Source organism: Dama dama, chromosome 15, assembly GCF_033118175.1.
Source record: "Dama dama isolate Ldn47 chromosome 15, ASM3311817v1, whole genome shotgun sequence".
In the NCBI taxonomy this organism is placed as follows: domain Eukaryota; kingdom Metazoa; phylum Chordata; class Mammalia; order Artiodactyla; family Cervidae; genus Dama; species Dama dama.
Window position 1 is genome coordinate 69,365,769 of NC_083695.1, and position 13,951 is coordinate 69,379,719.

At 55.9% G+C, this 13,951-nt stretch overlaps 1 protein-coding gene across 4 annotated transcripts; it reads right to left on the bottom strand.

Moving 5' to 3' along the window:
* Nucleotides 1-615: 615 nt before the first annotated feature.
* Nucleotides 616-13,662, bottom strand: LDB1 (LIM domain binding 1). Of its 4 annotated transcripts, none has more exons than XM_061162454.1 (11): nt 13,510-13,662; nt 5,542-5,644; nt 5,378-5,422; nt 5,195-5,267; nt 4,997-5,099; nt 4,656-4,828; nt 4,053-4,175; nt 3,748-3,831; nt 3,532-3,655; nt 3,179-3,327; nt 616-2,474 (listed from the first exon to the last, which is right to left on the bottom strand). In XM_061162454.1, exons 1-11 carry the CDS (start codon nt 13,532-13,534, stop codon nt 2,244-2,246), a joined length of 1,233 nt encoding a protein of 410 aa, XP_061018437.1. In that variant the 5' UTR covers nt 13,535-13,662; the 3' UTR covers nt 616-2,243. The 4 variants fall into 4 exon arrangements, with proteins under 4 accessions (XP_061018437.1, XP_061018438.1, XP_061018436.1 ...); XM_061162455.1 differs by having other exon boundaries at nt 3,185-3,327; nt 5,195-5,270; XM_061162453.1 differs by having other exon boundaries at nt 5,195-5,270; nt 13,510-13,661.
* Nucleotides 13,663-13,951: the final 289 nt, after the last annotated feature.

Sequence of the window (13,951 nt, forward strand, 5' to 3'; positions counted from 1 at the left end):
ACCACCTGGAAATGAGTCTGAGACTATTCCTCCTCCTTCGTCTCTGTGGAGCTTCAGGCCATCCTGAGCATTAGCACTGAAGCATCCTCCTCCCTCTGTGCCTCCACCCAAAGTCAGCAAGGAGACAGCCTTACTCTCTCCTACTTTCCCACCCAGGGTCCTCACTCCTGGGGAGATTAGTGCAGAGCTCAGCTGGGCTGGTAAGCTAGAGGCCAGGTAGGGGTAGGAAGCTTACAGACAAAAACAGGCTTGAGTCTCCCGAGCATTAGACCGTTAGACCAAGTCTAATAGTCCAGAGCTCCTACAATCCAAGCTGCTTACCAGGTGAGAACCCCTTCCCTCACTCCACCCCTGGCTCCCTAATTCAAGGCCATCTATCCCAGGAACCCTGCCTCTGAAGGACCAGAAGAGTTAGGGGTGTGAACAGCAATCCGGGAAGGGACCGCCTGGGAAACAGGAAGAGCAACACCAGAAGAGTAAGGGAAAAGCGAGATGGCAGGGGGAGGAATTCACAATTCTTATCTCCTCCCCAGTGGCTGTTTGTAGAGGCTGTGGGAAGGAGGGGAAAAGGCTGCCTTGGACTGAGACATAGGCAACAATGACCAACCAAGACACTCTCAAACCAAAAAGTCTCTTTATTGATCGATACCATACATGACTCAAATGGCCCAAAAAAAAAAAAAAAAAAAAAAAGGCATTACAGTTGGGGTGGGACATCCATCTTCCCTACCCCTTCCCTCAGCTCCTGACACAACACCCTTCCAATAGTGGCAGCTGGAGTGGAGGAAACAGGATGTGGGGGGCCCCAAATCCAGAAGGAAGTGGGGAGAGGTGGTGCTAACACTTCTGGAACTGGCCACAGGAGAAGGCAGCGAAGCCAGAGCTGGGCCCAGACTCATGGGACCCTGCTCTTGGCTTCACCCTGGGCCCGGAGCCTCCACACATCCATCCAATTGTGAGGCAGAGCTGAGGATCCTGGCTGCCTCCCCTGTCCTTCTGTGAAGAAGGGGAGGGAGGAGATATTGGGAGATGAAGAGCCTTTACTTCAGCTGGAGGACAAATGCCTATTGCTCCCTGGTGGGTTAGAGCTGGGGACATCCTCAGTGGCTCCTACCCCTCTGAAGGCAGGGGAGGACTAAATATGCAGTTTGAGGAGGTGGGAAAGGAGAGTACTGGAGAGTAGATGAACCCCCTCCTCCACCCCCATGCCTGCCCAACTGAGACAAAACAAAAAACACAGTAACAAACAAGGCTCTCCCCTTCCCTCCACACTCCCTGAGGGAGGGAGCCTCCCCCTCCCCCCATGCAGACAGCTGCTCTAGTGGAGGGCTTGTGAAGAACATACACACCGTGGAGGGAGGGGGTGGGGACTGGGAGAGAGGGAGTCACAAGCACTAGGAGGGCAGGCCAGAGTCCTAGAGGAGGGAGACAAAGACAACAGCAGGGGGTTGTCACATGGGTGAGGCCATCAATGGCTCCCTGCCCCATGGCGTGCCTTCCCCACTCCAGTCACCCCGGAGGAGAAGGGAAGAGAGATGGCAAAGTGTCTCCTTGGTCTGAAGCTCTCAAACTGTTATCAAATGGTAATGCATAGCCCCCTTCCTCCACATGGGCTCTAAGCTCCCCATCTGCCAGGCAAAGGGAGGTAGCTGGACCTTTAATAAGGGGAAGAGGGGGGGCATGAGTGATTTTTTTTTAAAACTTACATTTTTAATAATATTATTTTTTAAAAAACTTGGAGCTGGGATAGGTGGCAGAAGGGAGGAGTCCAGAGCTTTACCCCTCTACTACCAGCCACCTAAAGGGAGGGTTTGGGGAAGGGGCATTCAACCAAGCCCCATGACTTTAAGTCCCTAAGGGCTGTGGGTGTAGACAACCCTGGGCTTGAAGGGGGTGGAGTCAGGAGGATGGGGGTACCCAGAACCTGGGGTGAGGATGGAGGCAAATGCCCTGGGCGGGGGGTGTGGGGGGGTGGTCAGGACATTTCTCAGAGGCCCAGGGTCCACGGAGGCATCCGCATGAGGCCCCCCTTCCCCCAAAAGGCTCTGCAGAGGCCAGCCCCAGCCCAGGGCCACTGGGGGACCAATCTTGGCACCTGCCCCCAGTGAGTCCAGTTCCTCCCTGAAGTGGGGGGATGAGGCTGCCCGTTTCAGATGCTCAGTCTCTTCATTCTGTCTTCTGCTCCCTGGGGCTGCGAGAGGTGGGGCAGGCAGGCAGAGCGCTAGGTGGCTGTGGTGGGGCCTTTACTGGGAGGCCTGTGACGTGGGGTTCTCCGATTTGCTCTCTTGGCTGGATGGAGGCTTGCTGTTCCAGGGGCTGTTGGCGCCCAGGGCAGGGGAGTTGTTAAAGCTGTCCTCGTCGTCAATGCCGTTGGCCGCGTCAAACTGGGTGTTCTCCAGCCGGGTGATGAGCCTCTCGTCCTCGTCCCCGAACTCCCCGCCCATCAGGGTGGGCTCCCCCACCACCATCACATCCTGAGAGTGGCGGAGGTCCCCAAACATAATCGGGGCAGGGGCTCGCCCAGCCCAGGGCAGCAGATTCCCCCAGAGCCCCAATACCCACCCAGGAAACTCAACCCCCACCCACCCGCTCATATCCCAGTTTACAACCCCATCTCCTCTGACACCCTCAGCCCCTAGAATACTCCCAAGTGAAAGACTGCAAAGAATCACAGCCTTTAACCCACATCCACTGGATTCTGGGAGAAGTCGATCTACTCCACCAGCTCCCTAATCCATCTCTCCAAAATTTTAGGGGGCTCCTAAACTTCTGTCCACAGGTAAGAGAGGGAGCAGATCAAAAACACCAGTGGCGGGGGGACTGTGTGCACGTGCATGTGTGTGTATTCTAGATTCACACACATTTAAGTCTGTGTGTCCTTATGTCAGTATGTGTCTCTCTGGTGGTCTGTGTGCCCCTAAACTGTCTGTCCTTTATGTCCAGATGTCCCCATGGCTGTGTCCGTCCCTTTGTGTCCTTTGTTGCTATGTCTGAGTCTATGTGACCACAGCCATGCATACGACTGACAAGGACTCTCAGACAGGAGTTAGCCCCCAGTGGGAAAAACTGTCTTGTCTTTGCTTCTACGTGTGCTAGTGAGCTCAGGGTGGGACAGGGTCAAGAGTCAGAGGTCAGCAGTGGGGCAGCCCAGAAGAGAGAAGAAAGCCGAGATGCTTACAGGTACCTGGCTGGAGAGGGCGAAGGTGCTGGCTGGGCTTTTCTTCTTGCTGTTGCTGTTGTTGGTGTTGCCGCCCCCCGAGCTCATGGTGCTGCCCCCAGACATCTTCCGTTTCCGCCGTTTGCTGGGCTGCTGCCGTGCAGGCTCCGCTGTGCCAGGGAAAGGAGACTCAGGAAGGGTAGGGCCCGGGGCTCCCTGTTCCCCAATCTGGCTCCTAAGGAGCCTGAGCCTACCCTTATCCCAATCTTGCAGACCCAGGAGCAAGGAAACGGCTTCGTGAGGAGTTAAGAGATACAGCCCTGGGGAGCAGCATCACATCCTAGAAAGAGCAGGTGCAGGTGCAAGGCACTCACCAGGGGGCGCTACCATGCGCTGCCACTTCTGGAAGAGGCAGGTCTTGAGGCAGTCACGGGGGCTGAGGCTGTAGGTCTTGTGGCGGGACATAAGCTCCTGCATGGGCTCTAGTATCACACAAAGCTGGGGGGAGACCAGTTGGTGGCTTGTCAGGGGACAGGCGTGGAGCAGAGACCAAATGGGATGGGGCAGAAACCAGGTGATCAGAGACTCACTCGGAGGTAGTTGAGAGTGGAATTGGACAGCCCACACCGGGTGATGTTTTTGGAGAGCTGATCTAACATCTGGGGATCCTGGGCCTGGAGAAGAAAGGTAAGAATACTAGCACCTGCTTACCTGCCCAGTCAACTGAGCCTCGAGACACCCCGGACAGAGGAGGAGTTACTATATAAAAATTCACTTCTCAGATGGATAAATTTCAACCCTGTCTAGGGCCACAGCAGGAAACATGGCACACCAGGTTCAACCCTTCCTGCTGCCCGCCCGCGCCCTGGTGTCTTAGGTCCTGCCTATAACTCACATGCATGGCAAGGATGCTTCGGGGGATGAGCTCTCGGTGCTGCCGGATGCTGAAGTGCCACGTCTTTATCCGCATCATGTCGTCAAACATGAACTCCAGGTACAACCGGCCTTCCACACATACCTGGAAACAAGCTTGTCACAGGTCTGCCCACCTCCCCACACACCCAAAAGTATACTTGTTCCCATTTCCTCATGACTCTCACACTGCACACACTCCTGTCACCTGAACATAAATTTGGGTGTGCACAACTGACATGGACCATCTCCTCACACCCACCAATCCAGTCCATACACACACACACACACACACACACGCACGCACAGCAGAAATGCTTAATAGATCCTTGTCCTCTCCTCATGTAGCCAGTAAAACACTCGTCTGCTATAAGCTCCATGAGGACAGGCTTGTGTTCACTTGTGTCCCCATGACCCAAAAAACTGTCACCTACAAACTCAATACATGACTGCTGAAAACTGCAGGATGCCTGCCTGCCCTGCATATCTTGCCACTTCCCTGGGTATCAGCCAAGTACATTCTGGGGAGCCAGTAGAGGAATCAAACTTAGGCCCTTCAGTGTTTCACATCCAACTGGGTGCTGACCTGGGTGAACATGGGTTTGCCGTGTTGGGTCACCATGCTGCCCTGGTCACAGTCAAGGGAAACAAAGTTGCTGTGGAATGCCTCCTTGGGGTGCTTAAGCACATAATAGAGCTCTGTAGCACCCCCCTCGAAGATGCTGCGGAAGTAGCGTGGGATCAGGGTCCGGCCAATGGCTGCAGAGATGGGACAAACTCTTCAGGATAGAAGGCTCTCAGAGGCGGTCAGACGGGTAACATCCCTGTCAGGACAGATCCCCTGGGACAAACACCCAGCCCCACATCTTGACACAGGAGGTGTATACTTTTATAGCAGAACTGGCAGGACCCGCAGAGGCCACTCACTGTATCTCTTTGGTCCATCCTCCAGGCAGAAAGTGATGGTTAACATGGCATCATCCTCAAAGAACTCAGTTGTGAAAGCATCCCACCAGAGATTGTCACACTCCTAAGGAGCACAGGGAGGGGTGCGTGTATCAGCAGACATGGCACAGGGATGCCCAGATGGCCTTCTCCCTCTCAGCTCCTTTCCCCTGGCTATACCTCTGTCCAGTTTTGAAGCCGTTTGTTAAGCTCGAATATTCTGTAGTCAGTTTGGTTGCCATATGGTGTGTGCCTTCTGGGGGAAGTGAAGAAGGGAGGTCAGTAGGAGCAGACCCTCCCTCCCCACCTCTGCCTTCACCTCTATAATGGAGAGAACCAACCTCCCCACTGGACTCCACTTACCCGATCCCAGGCTCCAAGTATGTAGGCGGGTACATGGGAGTTGGGCTGTGAAAGGAAAAAGGCTATGAGAATGGGGTAGAAGACAGGAATTATTTGGGGGTGTCACTCCATCCCCTTGCAGGATGCCATGTGGGGAAGGGACAGGAAGTAGAAAAGAAACTCACCCCACATCCCGATCTAGCATGGTGCCGGGATGGAAGGGCGGGAAGGCGTTGCCGTTGGGGGGCTCCTTCGGTGAGTACAGCTTGAATGACTTTGAGGAACAACCTAAAAGGGAAACAAAGAAGGGGTCCCCCGAGTCCCTCTTGGGAGTGCTCCTGGAAGGCTGTTAAGACTGTATGCACAGGAACTGGTCTTCTGGAGCACCCGAGTACACTGTGAAGGGGAGATTACCCCAGGGAGCAACTATCCCATCTTCTAAATCTGGCTCCAATTTTGTTTTACAATCTAGAAGTTCTCAGTCCTAATACTCAAGAGCCCATTTCTTCATATGGCTGAGCCCTGGATGAAAGAATTGAAACTGGGAAGAAATGTCAATAACCATAGGATAAATACATAAACATCAGAATCTAAAATTCTGAAAACTCCCTTTTCATCTACATTATTTTGTGTAATCATTACCACAATCCTGTGCGGCAGAAGTGACTCTAACATTCCCATTTTACAAATGAGGCTACTAAAAGCTCAAAGGGACTTGCAGAGTTGGTAACTGGCAAAACCAGGACTTGAGCCTAGTCTTCTGAGTCCCATATCCTATGGTAGTTCTACTCCCCTAATGCACTCTGGAGACGGAGCTGGGAGAGGGTGAAGGGGGATTTTGCCAACTCCCTGCCCCTTCTCCACCCCCAGGGTCTCAGGAGGGCAGGGGATAAAAAGATAAGGGGGGGGGGGTGCCTGCTGGGTGCCGCCCACTAGATAACCAGTTGGGCCTTCTGCCTCTCCCACCAACGGCCACTCCCTTATCAGTCCAACCCCCTCCCCCACACCTACCATGGTCCAGTATTGTCTACAAACCAGAAACCCAAAGCTTCAACCCCTTTTCTTTCCTTAGACTTGCAGTGAAGGAGGGAGGTAGATGGGCCTCCAATGGATCCCACTCTCCTTACAAATAGAAAATAAGAAGCCCCTGGGAAGGAGCCTAGGTTTCAGGGGCTCAGTTTGGAGGCAAGTGGTAACTAGACAGGGTCTCTGCTGGTGTGTATCTATGCCTGTGCACAGGTGTCCCCTCTCCACCTCACACGGCAGCACAGAGTTTCCTGCTCTACTATTATTACCTGACTGGAAGAAGTGTTATATTCATAGTTGGGTGCCAGCCAGGTCCCCCTGAAATACCATTTTCCCCCTCCCCACCAGACAGGAGGAGAAAGTGAAGCTAAGTCCTAGCCACTGCTGCTTCCTCCTGTCCCACAAACTTGACTGCATTTCGAAGGGTAGCTGAATTGGCTGTATTTGAGCCCCCTCTTTAATTTTGATACAAAATCTATTCTGTTCCTTGGTGGGGGGGAGAGACAAAGGAAGACCCTGTGCCAACATGTGCCATGTAATTCTCTCCCCTGGGTCCCCTCCTCACAACATGGGCCAAAGGAGGGTTCCAGAGGGGCCTACCCTACACGGTCCCCGAAGGTGCCAAAACTCAGAGCCTGTGTGTACCTGCACACGCGTGTGTCTCATCCTGCCTAGCACGCTTCCACCCTCAGCTCGCCCCAACATGCCTACCAAGGGTTGGAACCCAACAGCCCCAGGCAGGATCAGGGTGCCTGCAACAGGCCCTCGCCCCACACATGAGCTCTCAGATGTCACATCCACAGGCTCCCAGCATGACACACAGCCTTCACAAGCCAGTCAGAACTGAGTGAGGAGCATATGTCCTCGGGAAAGAGACAGTCCCACCCAGTCCCAAGTCCCCGCCACTCCACAGATAGATAAGGCCATGTAATAAGTCAAAGCTCACGTTGCCCACCAGAAACCATGCCTGGGCAATACACCCAACAGTCTAGATTAGGAGACCTGGCCCTCATCCTCTACCTAGGCCCTCCTTTTCACAAAACCATTACTGCCCTGCTCCTTGGCCCAATCTGAGTGTCAGCTCAAGATCCTAGAGAGATGAGAGGCAAGACACCAGGGTTCCTCTCTAACTCTGGAAAAAGTTTCAGAGCTTCAGTTTCTCACTAGAGAAATGACAGGCACATTACCTGGGGCTGGGTAAAAGTTCTGCAGAGCTAAACCCCAAAGCTCAGGGGCCTCTATTTACACATCCAGTGAATGGACACAAATAAAACTCAGCATCTCTCCAGAACCACAACAACTCCCAGTAGCCCCAGCACAAGGGCTTGGGAGTGAGAAGAGGAGGGGAGGAAACATCACCCAGACCATCTGTCCCTGTTGCTGCCTGTCCCCAGGAGCAGGGGTAGAGGTAGCAACATGGGGGTGGGGGTGAGGGGTTGGATGTGTCACCCAGTCTTGGAGTCAGGCAGAACCCTGGCTCCCATCTCTGGCAACCTGGGAGCCTTTAGGAAGTGGGAGGAGAAAGAGCCCAGAACTAGTAAAGTTTTCTCTGAATGGAAGCGGCATCCTGTGGCCTTAGGGGGGCATCTCCAGCTGGGCATTTCCATGGTAACCGGCCTGACCCGAGGGCAGGCCTCCTCCCTTTGGGGGCTGACCATAGGTCAGCAGGCCTGAGGGCCCTGGCCTCTGTGAGCTGGGGCACCTTTCTCCCAGGCCCGGACCAGACCCAGGACTTCCACCCACCCCCAACAGGCTTGCAGGGTGCCCAGACTTACCTGGGAGAACTGAGGGGACCAGGAGAGGTGCGGGGGGCAGCTGGGAGCCCAGAGGGGCCCTGGCTGGGGTGAGGCCTGAGGGGGGTGGTCAACTTCAGCCGCTCATGTCCCGAGTGGGACGGGCAGGCCTGGCTGGGAGCTCCACTCCGCGGGCTGCACAAAGACTCTCACGCACGGTCTCAGTCCGCCCCGCGGCGGCCACAGCCCCGGGGGAAAGTTACAATGGCCACTGGGCCAGGGACCGGGGGCCAGGGGGCCGGCCTGGGGGGCGGGGGGCCGCGGGGAGTCCGGAGCCTTCTTTGTTTGCAAGGTTTCCCTCAACAATGGCTGCTCCGCTCTTTCCTCCTCCTCCTCCTCGGCTCTCCCCGCCGCCGCCTATGCCTCTGCCTCCAAGCAGCCCGCCCGCTCTCCCCAGGCCAGCAGGCCCCTCCGCCGGGGCACCAGCAGAGGCAGGGCCCGGCACTCACACTCACTCACACTCACACACGCACAGACACACGTAGCGCCCGCCGGCTCCCTTCCTTCTCTCCCTTTCTCTCCCTCCCTCCCCGCTCGCTCTCCCCGAGCCGCTCTCAGAATGAGGCCCCAGGGCGGGCGGAGGGTGGAGCTGCCCCCACCGGCCCCGCCCCCCTCCCTGCGAGGCCGGAGGAAGAGGGAGGGAGAGAGAGAGCGCGAGGCAGGCAGGGAGGACTGCTGAGAAAAACAAAAGAGAGACAGAGACTGGGAGAGACAGGGGACCGGACGGAGAGGTGGAGATGGAACAGACTGGGTCCGGAGAGACCTGGATGGAGGGGAGGCCTGTGGGGACCGGGAACAGGAATGCCGCCCTCAAGCCCCAAGTGGGGGTGCTCAGGGGTGAGCTGGGGAGCCAAAGCCACAGGCAAGGATGGAGGAAAGCACTCTCCTCTCTGGAGATTTCCAGTATCATCTAACAGCCTCCTCCGAAATATCCCCCAAATCTCTCTTCCTTTCCTCAGTGATCTTTCAGGTTGGAGGCTGGCCTGGGCAGCCACTCTTGGCTGGTGAAATCCACAGCAGCTGGGGGGAGGCTGCAGGGGGTTATTTTTGACAGAGACACACTCAGACTTCAGCCTGTAAACACTGATCGGAGAGAGGGGGACACTCCAGGTTCCCTGCCCCCCAACCCAGCTAAGTTCCAAACAGATCTGCTTTAGCTGAGGGAGGCCCCCTTCCCCCCACCCAACATCACCACCACCACCATACCAGAGACACGTGGGTGCAGGGGAAAGGGGCTCTGTTAGAGTCAAGGAAGGCAAACTTGCCCATCTAAGGGTCCCCAGAAGGGGTCCAGTCTGCTGCTGAATCCTCTCCCTACACCCCAGGGACAAAAAAGGTATATGGTTGCCAGGGTAGGACCTGTTCTCCGAAGCAAGGGGGGAATCCCAAGAGACAGACAGACAGAGAGAGAGAGAGAGAGAGAGACACACACACACACACACACCCCGCTATGTGGGGGGGGGGGGGGTGGCGGGGGCACGCGGGGCAGCAGTAAGGACCTCTTACTACTTTGCAATTTGAGTCTCAGCTTTCTATTCCCTAACCCCCAAGCATATTAACACACAGTCCCACAACAGGATTTCTCATGGCATACACACCAGTTGACTGTGCAGTAACAATATTATTGCACCTGGCTCTGTGAACATCCTCCATACATAAACAACCCATTTCACTTTCACATAAATCAGTACCTGATACACACTTCAACCCATGATATACCTCAAACTCCAAATAAACCCAAACCTAAGAGACACACACATACACAGTCTATGTCAGACCCTGATTTCCATACACACTGGGGCTTGTGACACACACGCCCCCATCCCCAAGACACACCCCAAAATTGCATCATACCTCCTGAACCTTTGACAGACTGCTATACACTTCGCTACCCAAGGACTAACTCCACCCTCTTTGAAATCTGCACACCATGCTCCCTCATGGCCTGGTCATATGATACACTCTGGCTTTCATAAACATACTGAAAACTATACAGTTCAGCCAGAATGCCTACTGTCATAGTGCCTACCACCAGGACTTGAGATATTTGCCCTGATTCTCAAATTTACAGCCCAACTCTGGGATAACTACATTCCTCCCCCTCTGACAGGACAATTCTTGTCATTTGTTTCATGCCTTTAAGTTTTGCAAAGTACATTCACAAGGCAGTACCTTAAGAGAGTCTAATAGCATCCCGGGTCAAATATTATCCTATCTTGAACAGATTACAGTGAGACAGGAGGGCTTGAGGCTGGAACCCTGGTTCTAATCCCACTCACACAAGCCCAGCCCTGGGGCACTGCAGCCATTCCCTCTGCCTGCCCCCTCCAAGGAACGGTCACTCCAGGCCCCAAATGACTGTCTCCTCAGGGACAGGACATGGGTGTGTGCTCTGGCTTCTGCCTCCAGTTCAGAGCTCAGAATCCCCACCCAGTCTGCCTCTTCAAATTTCAGGGAGAAGGGCCCCTAAACACCAAGATGTAGCCAGACTCTGGAATATCATTTAAAACAGGCCCTCTCCTAGTTCCCCATCTCTAGCAAGTCTGTTCCTCTCTTGGTTCTGACTTAATTCTCCCACTTGCACAGGGGCAGAAGAGGTCCAACAGAAGAGAGCAACTCAGAGTTAGAAGCCTCTAAAATTGGTGGGGGGTGGGGTGGGGAGAAAGCTGGGAGCAGCAAAGACTGACAAAGGTGAGGAGGGAGGGAAGGGCCAGAGCACCCCTTCTGGAGGGGGGAATTCTGAAGGGCAGCAGCCCGCCCCAGCCCACAGGATAAGGTACCAGCACTGCCCCCTGCCCGGGCCCCTGGGGCTCCCTGACCCAGGCCTCCAGTGTGCCTGCCCCCCTTCCTTTGTCTGTGCCCGGCCTCCCGTTGGCCTGGCGCTCTGCCATCCCCGTCTCCTGGCTCCCAGCCGCCACCACTGCTGCCTCCTCCCCTCCCCCAACTCCTCCCTGCCTTAACCCTTCTGAGCCACACGCTGCCCCAGACAGGCCCGGGCCCCCTCAGCAACCTGCCCTGCCCAGGGTGATGCCCCTTAGCAGAGGTTCTCCCTGCTCCTGACCAAAGCACCAGAAGCGACTCCGCACCCCAGGAGCACTATGGGAGCTAGGTGTGTGTGTGTGTGTGTCCTGTAGTGTTTCCTTCCGCGTGTGCATGTGTGTGGGTCTGCGTGTGCTCTGGCTTCCCTCAGTCACATGTGTGGGGCATGTGCTGTCTCTGCCGGGCTGGGGGAGGAGGAGCCGGGAGACAGCAGAGCACAAAGGAGAGACTCAGACGAGCAGACAGGCAGCAGGCAGGCGGCCTGCCAGGGCGCCTGGGCCCCCACCCCAGGGCTGCTCAGGTTGGGGGCGGTGGTCTTTGGGCCTGGGCTGTACATGCTGCCACAATGTCCCTGTGTTCAACCATGTGCTCACACACACCTATGCAAGCCTGGTGCCCTCCCTTACCCCAATCCTACCATTTTTCACCCTCAGGACACTCATGCCCCTCCCCAAGTGGTTCTCCTTGCAGACTAACCTCCAACCATGGTTTATGGCATCAATCATGAGACTTCCTTACATTCAAGAAAAAGATTCCCCACTCTTGGCCATCTTAGGCCCGCTCTCCCCGAACTGATCACTAGACACACGAAAGGAACATACCATTTAGGGCACTGACTGAAGTTGTCCCCCCTCACACACAAAGGTCCTCATCTGTCCCCATGCTGCTCCCAGAGAGACTGAGAGGGAAACTTTCTCCCTTCTCCTACTGGACCACGCACCCAACTTCAAGACCAACGTCCCATCTACCTCTAGTCTGACAACTCTTCTAGATTCGCCTTCTGCCCACCATTCATAGGAACTAACAATCAACATTTAAGACCCAGCCCTTTAGCTATGCATCCCTTTAGTATGATGATGGACGATCAAGGCCATGGGATGGACTCAAGAGAATGGATGGGTCTGAACAGGGTACTTAGCATGGGAGAATTATAAAGAAAATACACACAGGAACATGTGTGATAGGAGGAGCTGATAGGAGGAGCAGTGATGGGGCCAGACAGGATTCCAGCTTGGCAGGCTCTTCCCTCCCCTCCTCTCCCCCACCCTCTGCAGCAGGAGCCAGGGGTTCCCACACCCAGATATTCCAGGATCCTCAAGCTCTACTAGCCCTCCCTCTGGGCTCCATGCCCCTTAAACGTCAGCCTCAGCAGGCACTTTAAGTGTGTGCCCAGCCCAGCCCAGCTTTGGTCTGGGTCACATGATTTTCAAGGAAGCTTCCGCACAGGCAGCTTCCCTTGGGGATTGTGTTGGGGGGAAGGGGGGCTTCCAGTTGTAGGGTATGGGCCTCCCAGAGAACAGGGCATGTGAATGGGCAAAGGATCCAAACCAGGCTAGATTCAAGAATATCTGACTTTCAAAAGAAAGCTAATTCCTGCCTGGGACAAGATGGGGTTCTGCAGATAACTCAAGAACCCAGAGTTGTGGGGACGGGTAGAAACCATGTTCTGAGGCCCTCTGAAGACTCCCTCTCCATTCACATGGCCCCTCTCCTTCCTCCTGGCAGTAGATAAGAGTCTTCCCCTTTCCTAGGAAAGAATTCAGACCCCAGCTGTCACTGGCAAGAGTTGATGTGTTTGGGGGGGAGGCAGGAATCTGAACCTAAGTCCTCTCATTGGGATCAAGCATCGCTTACCTCAAGTCTCACAAGTCACTCAATTTTCTAGCTTGCCTGGGGCTGCCACATTCCCCCTCCCACTAGGGCTGCCAGGCCCAAGGGCCCAATTATCTGCGCCCCCCCCTCCCCGCGGACCTCCGGTCCCTCAGGTGGGCCAACCGTCCCTGGCAACAGGCAGGATAATTTAGAGGGGGGCAAAATGGTCCCCACTCAATCCCTCCCCGAAAACAAGAGGCCTCAAGAAACAGTCTGGAGGGAGGTGTCACAAAATGAGGGAATAGACAGCAAGAAAGGTGGGGGGGGCAACCCAAACCAGCCAATCACAACTCTATGATGACCTGAGGGGGGGGGGTCAAAAGTCCAGACTCACTTCTGATTGGCTAACACCCTGGAATTCTGGGAATTTCAGCCCCCCCCCCACCCCTCCCTAATTAACCTCCCCTCAAAAAAAACACACACAACCTACCTCCAGCACCCCTTACCCGTGCCTCTGGGCTGCTGCGCATTTACACAGTTGGGGAAAACCCTCCCTCAACTGAGGCCTCACACACCCCTTACAGACCCCGACCACAGCCATGCCTTCGACGCCCCCCACACAAGTTCTCACCAAACAAGGATTGAGGGATCTGCAGGGAGGGCTCGGGAGGGAGGGGCCGGGAGGCCGCGCGCCCCACTCACCAGGACAGGCACAGCCCACTGACATCTTCACATCGCCCGCCGCTGGGGGCCCAGCCGAGTCACGGTGCCCGCCCCGCGCAGGGACAGGTCGGGCATGAGCCGCCGCCGCCGCCCGCGGCCCCCGCTGCCCTCACCGCCGGCCCGGCCCGGCCCGGCCTCGGCCCGGTGCGGGCGGCCCCTGGCTGCAGCGAGGAGCCTGTCAGGCGCGGAGCAGACAGGAAGGAAGCCAGGCAGGAAGGCGAGCTGCCTCTGCGTGTGTGCGCACGGGTGTGCGTCCCAGGAGTGTGTGTCGGTGTGTGCGCGTGTGCGTGTCTGTGCGCTCCCGCCGCCCTCCCTGCCGCCAACGCCGCCGCCGCCGCTCGCCCCCTCTCGCTCTCGCGCTCCTTCTCGCTCTCGCTCTCCCTTCTCGTAGGCGCCCGCTCTCCAGTCCTAACCGGGCTGG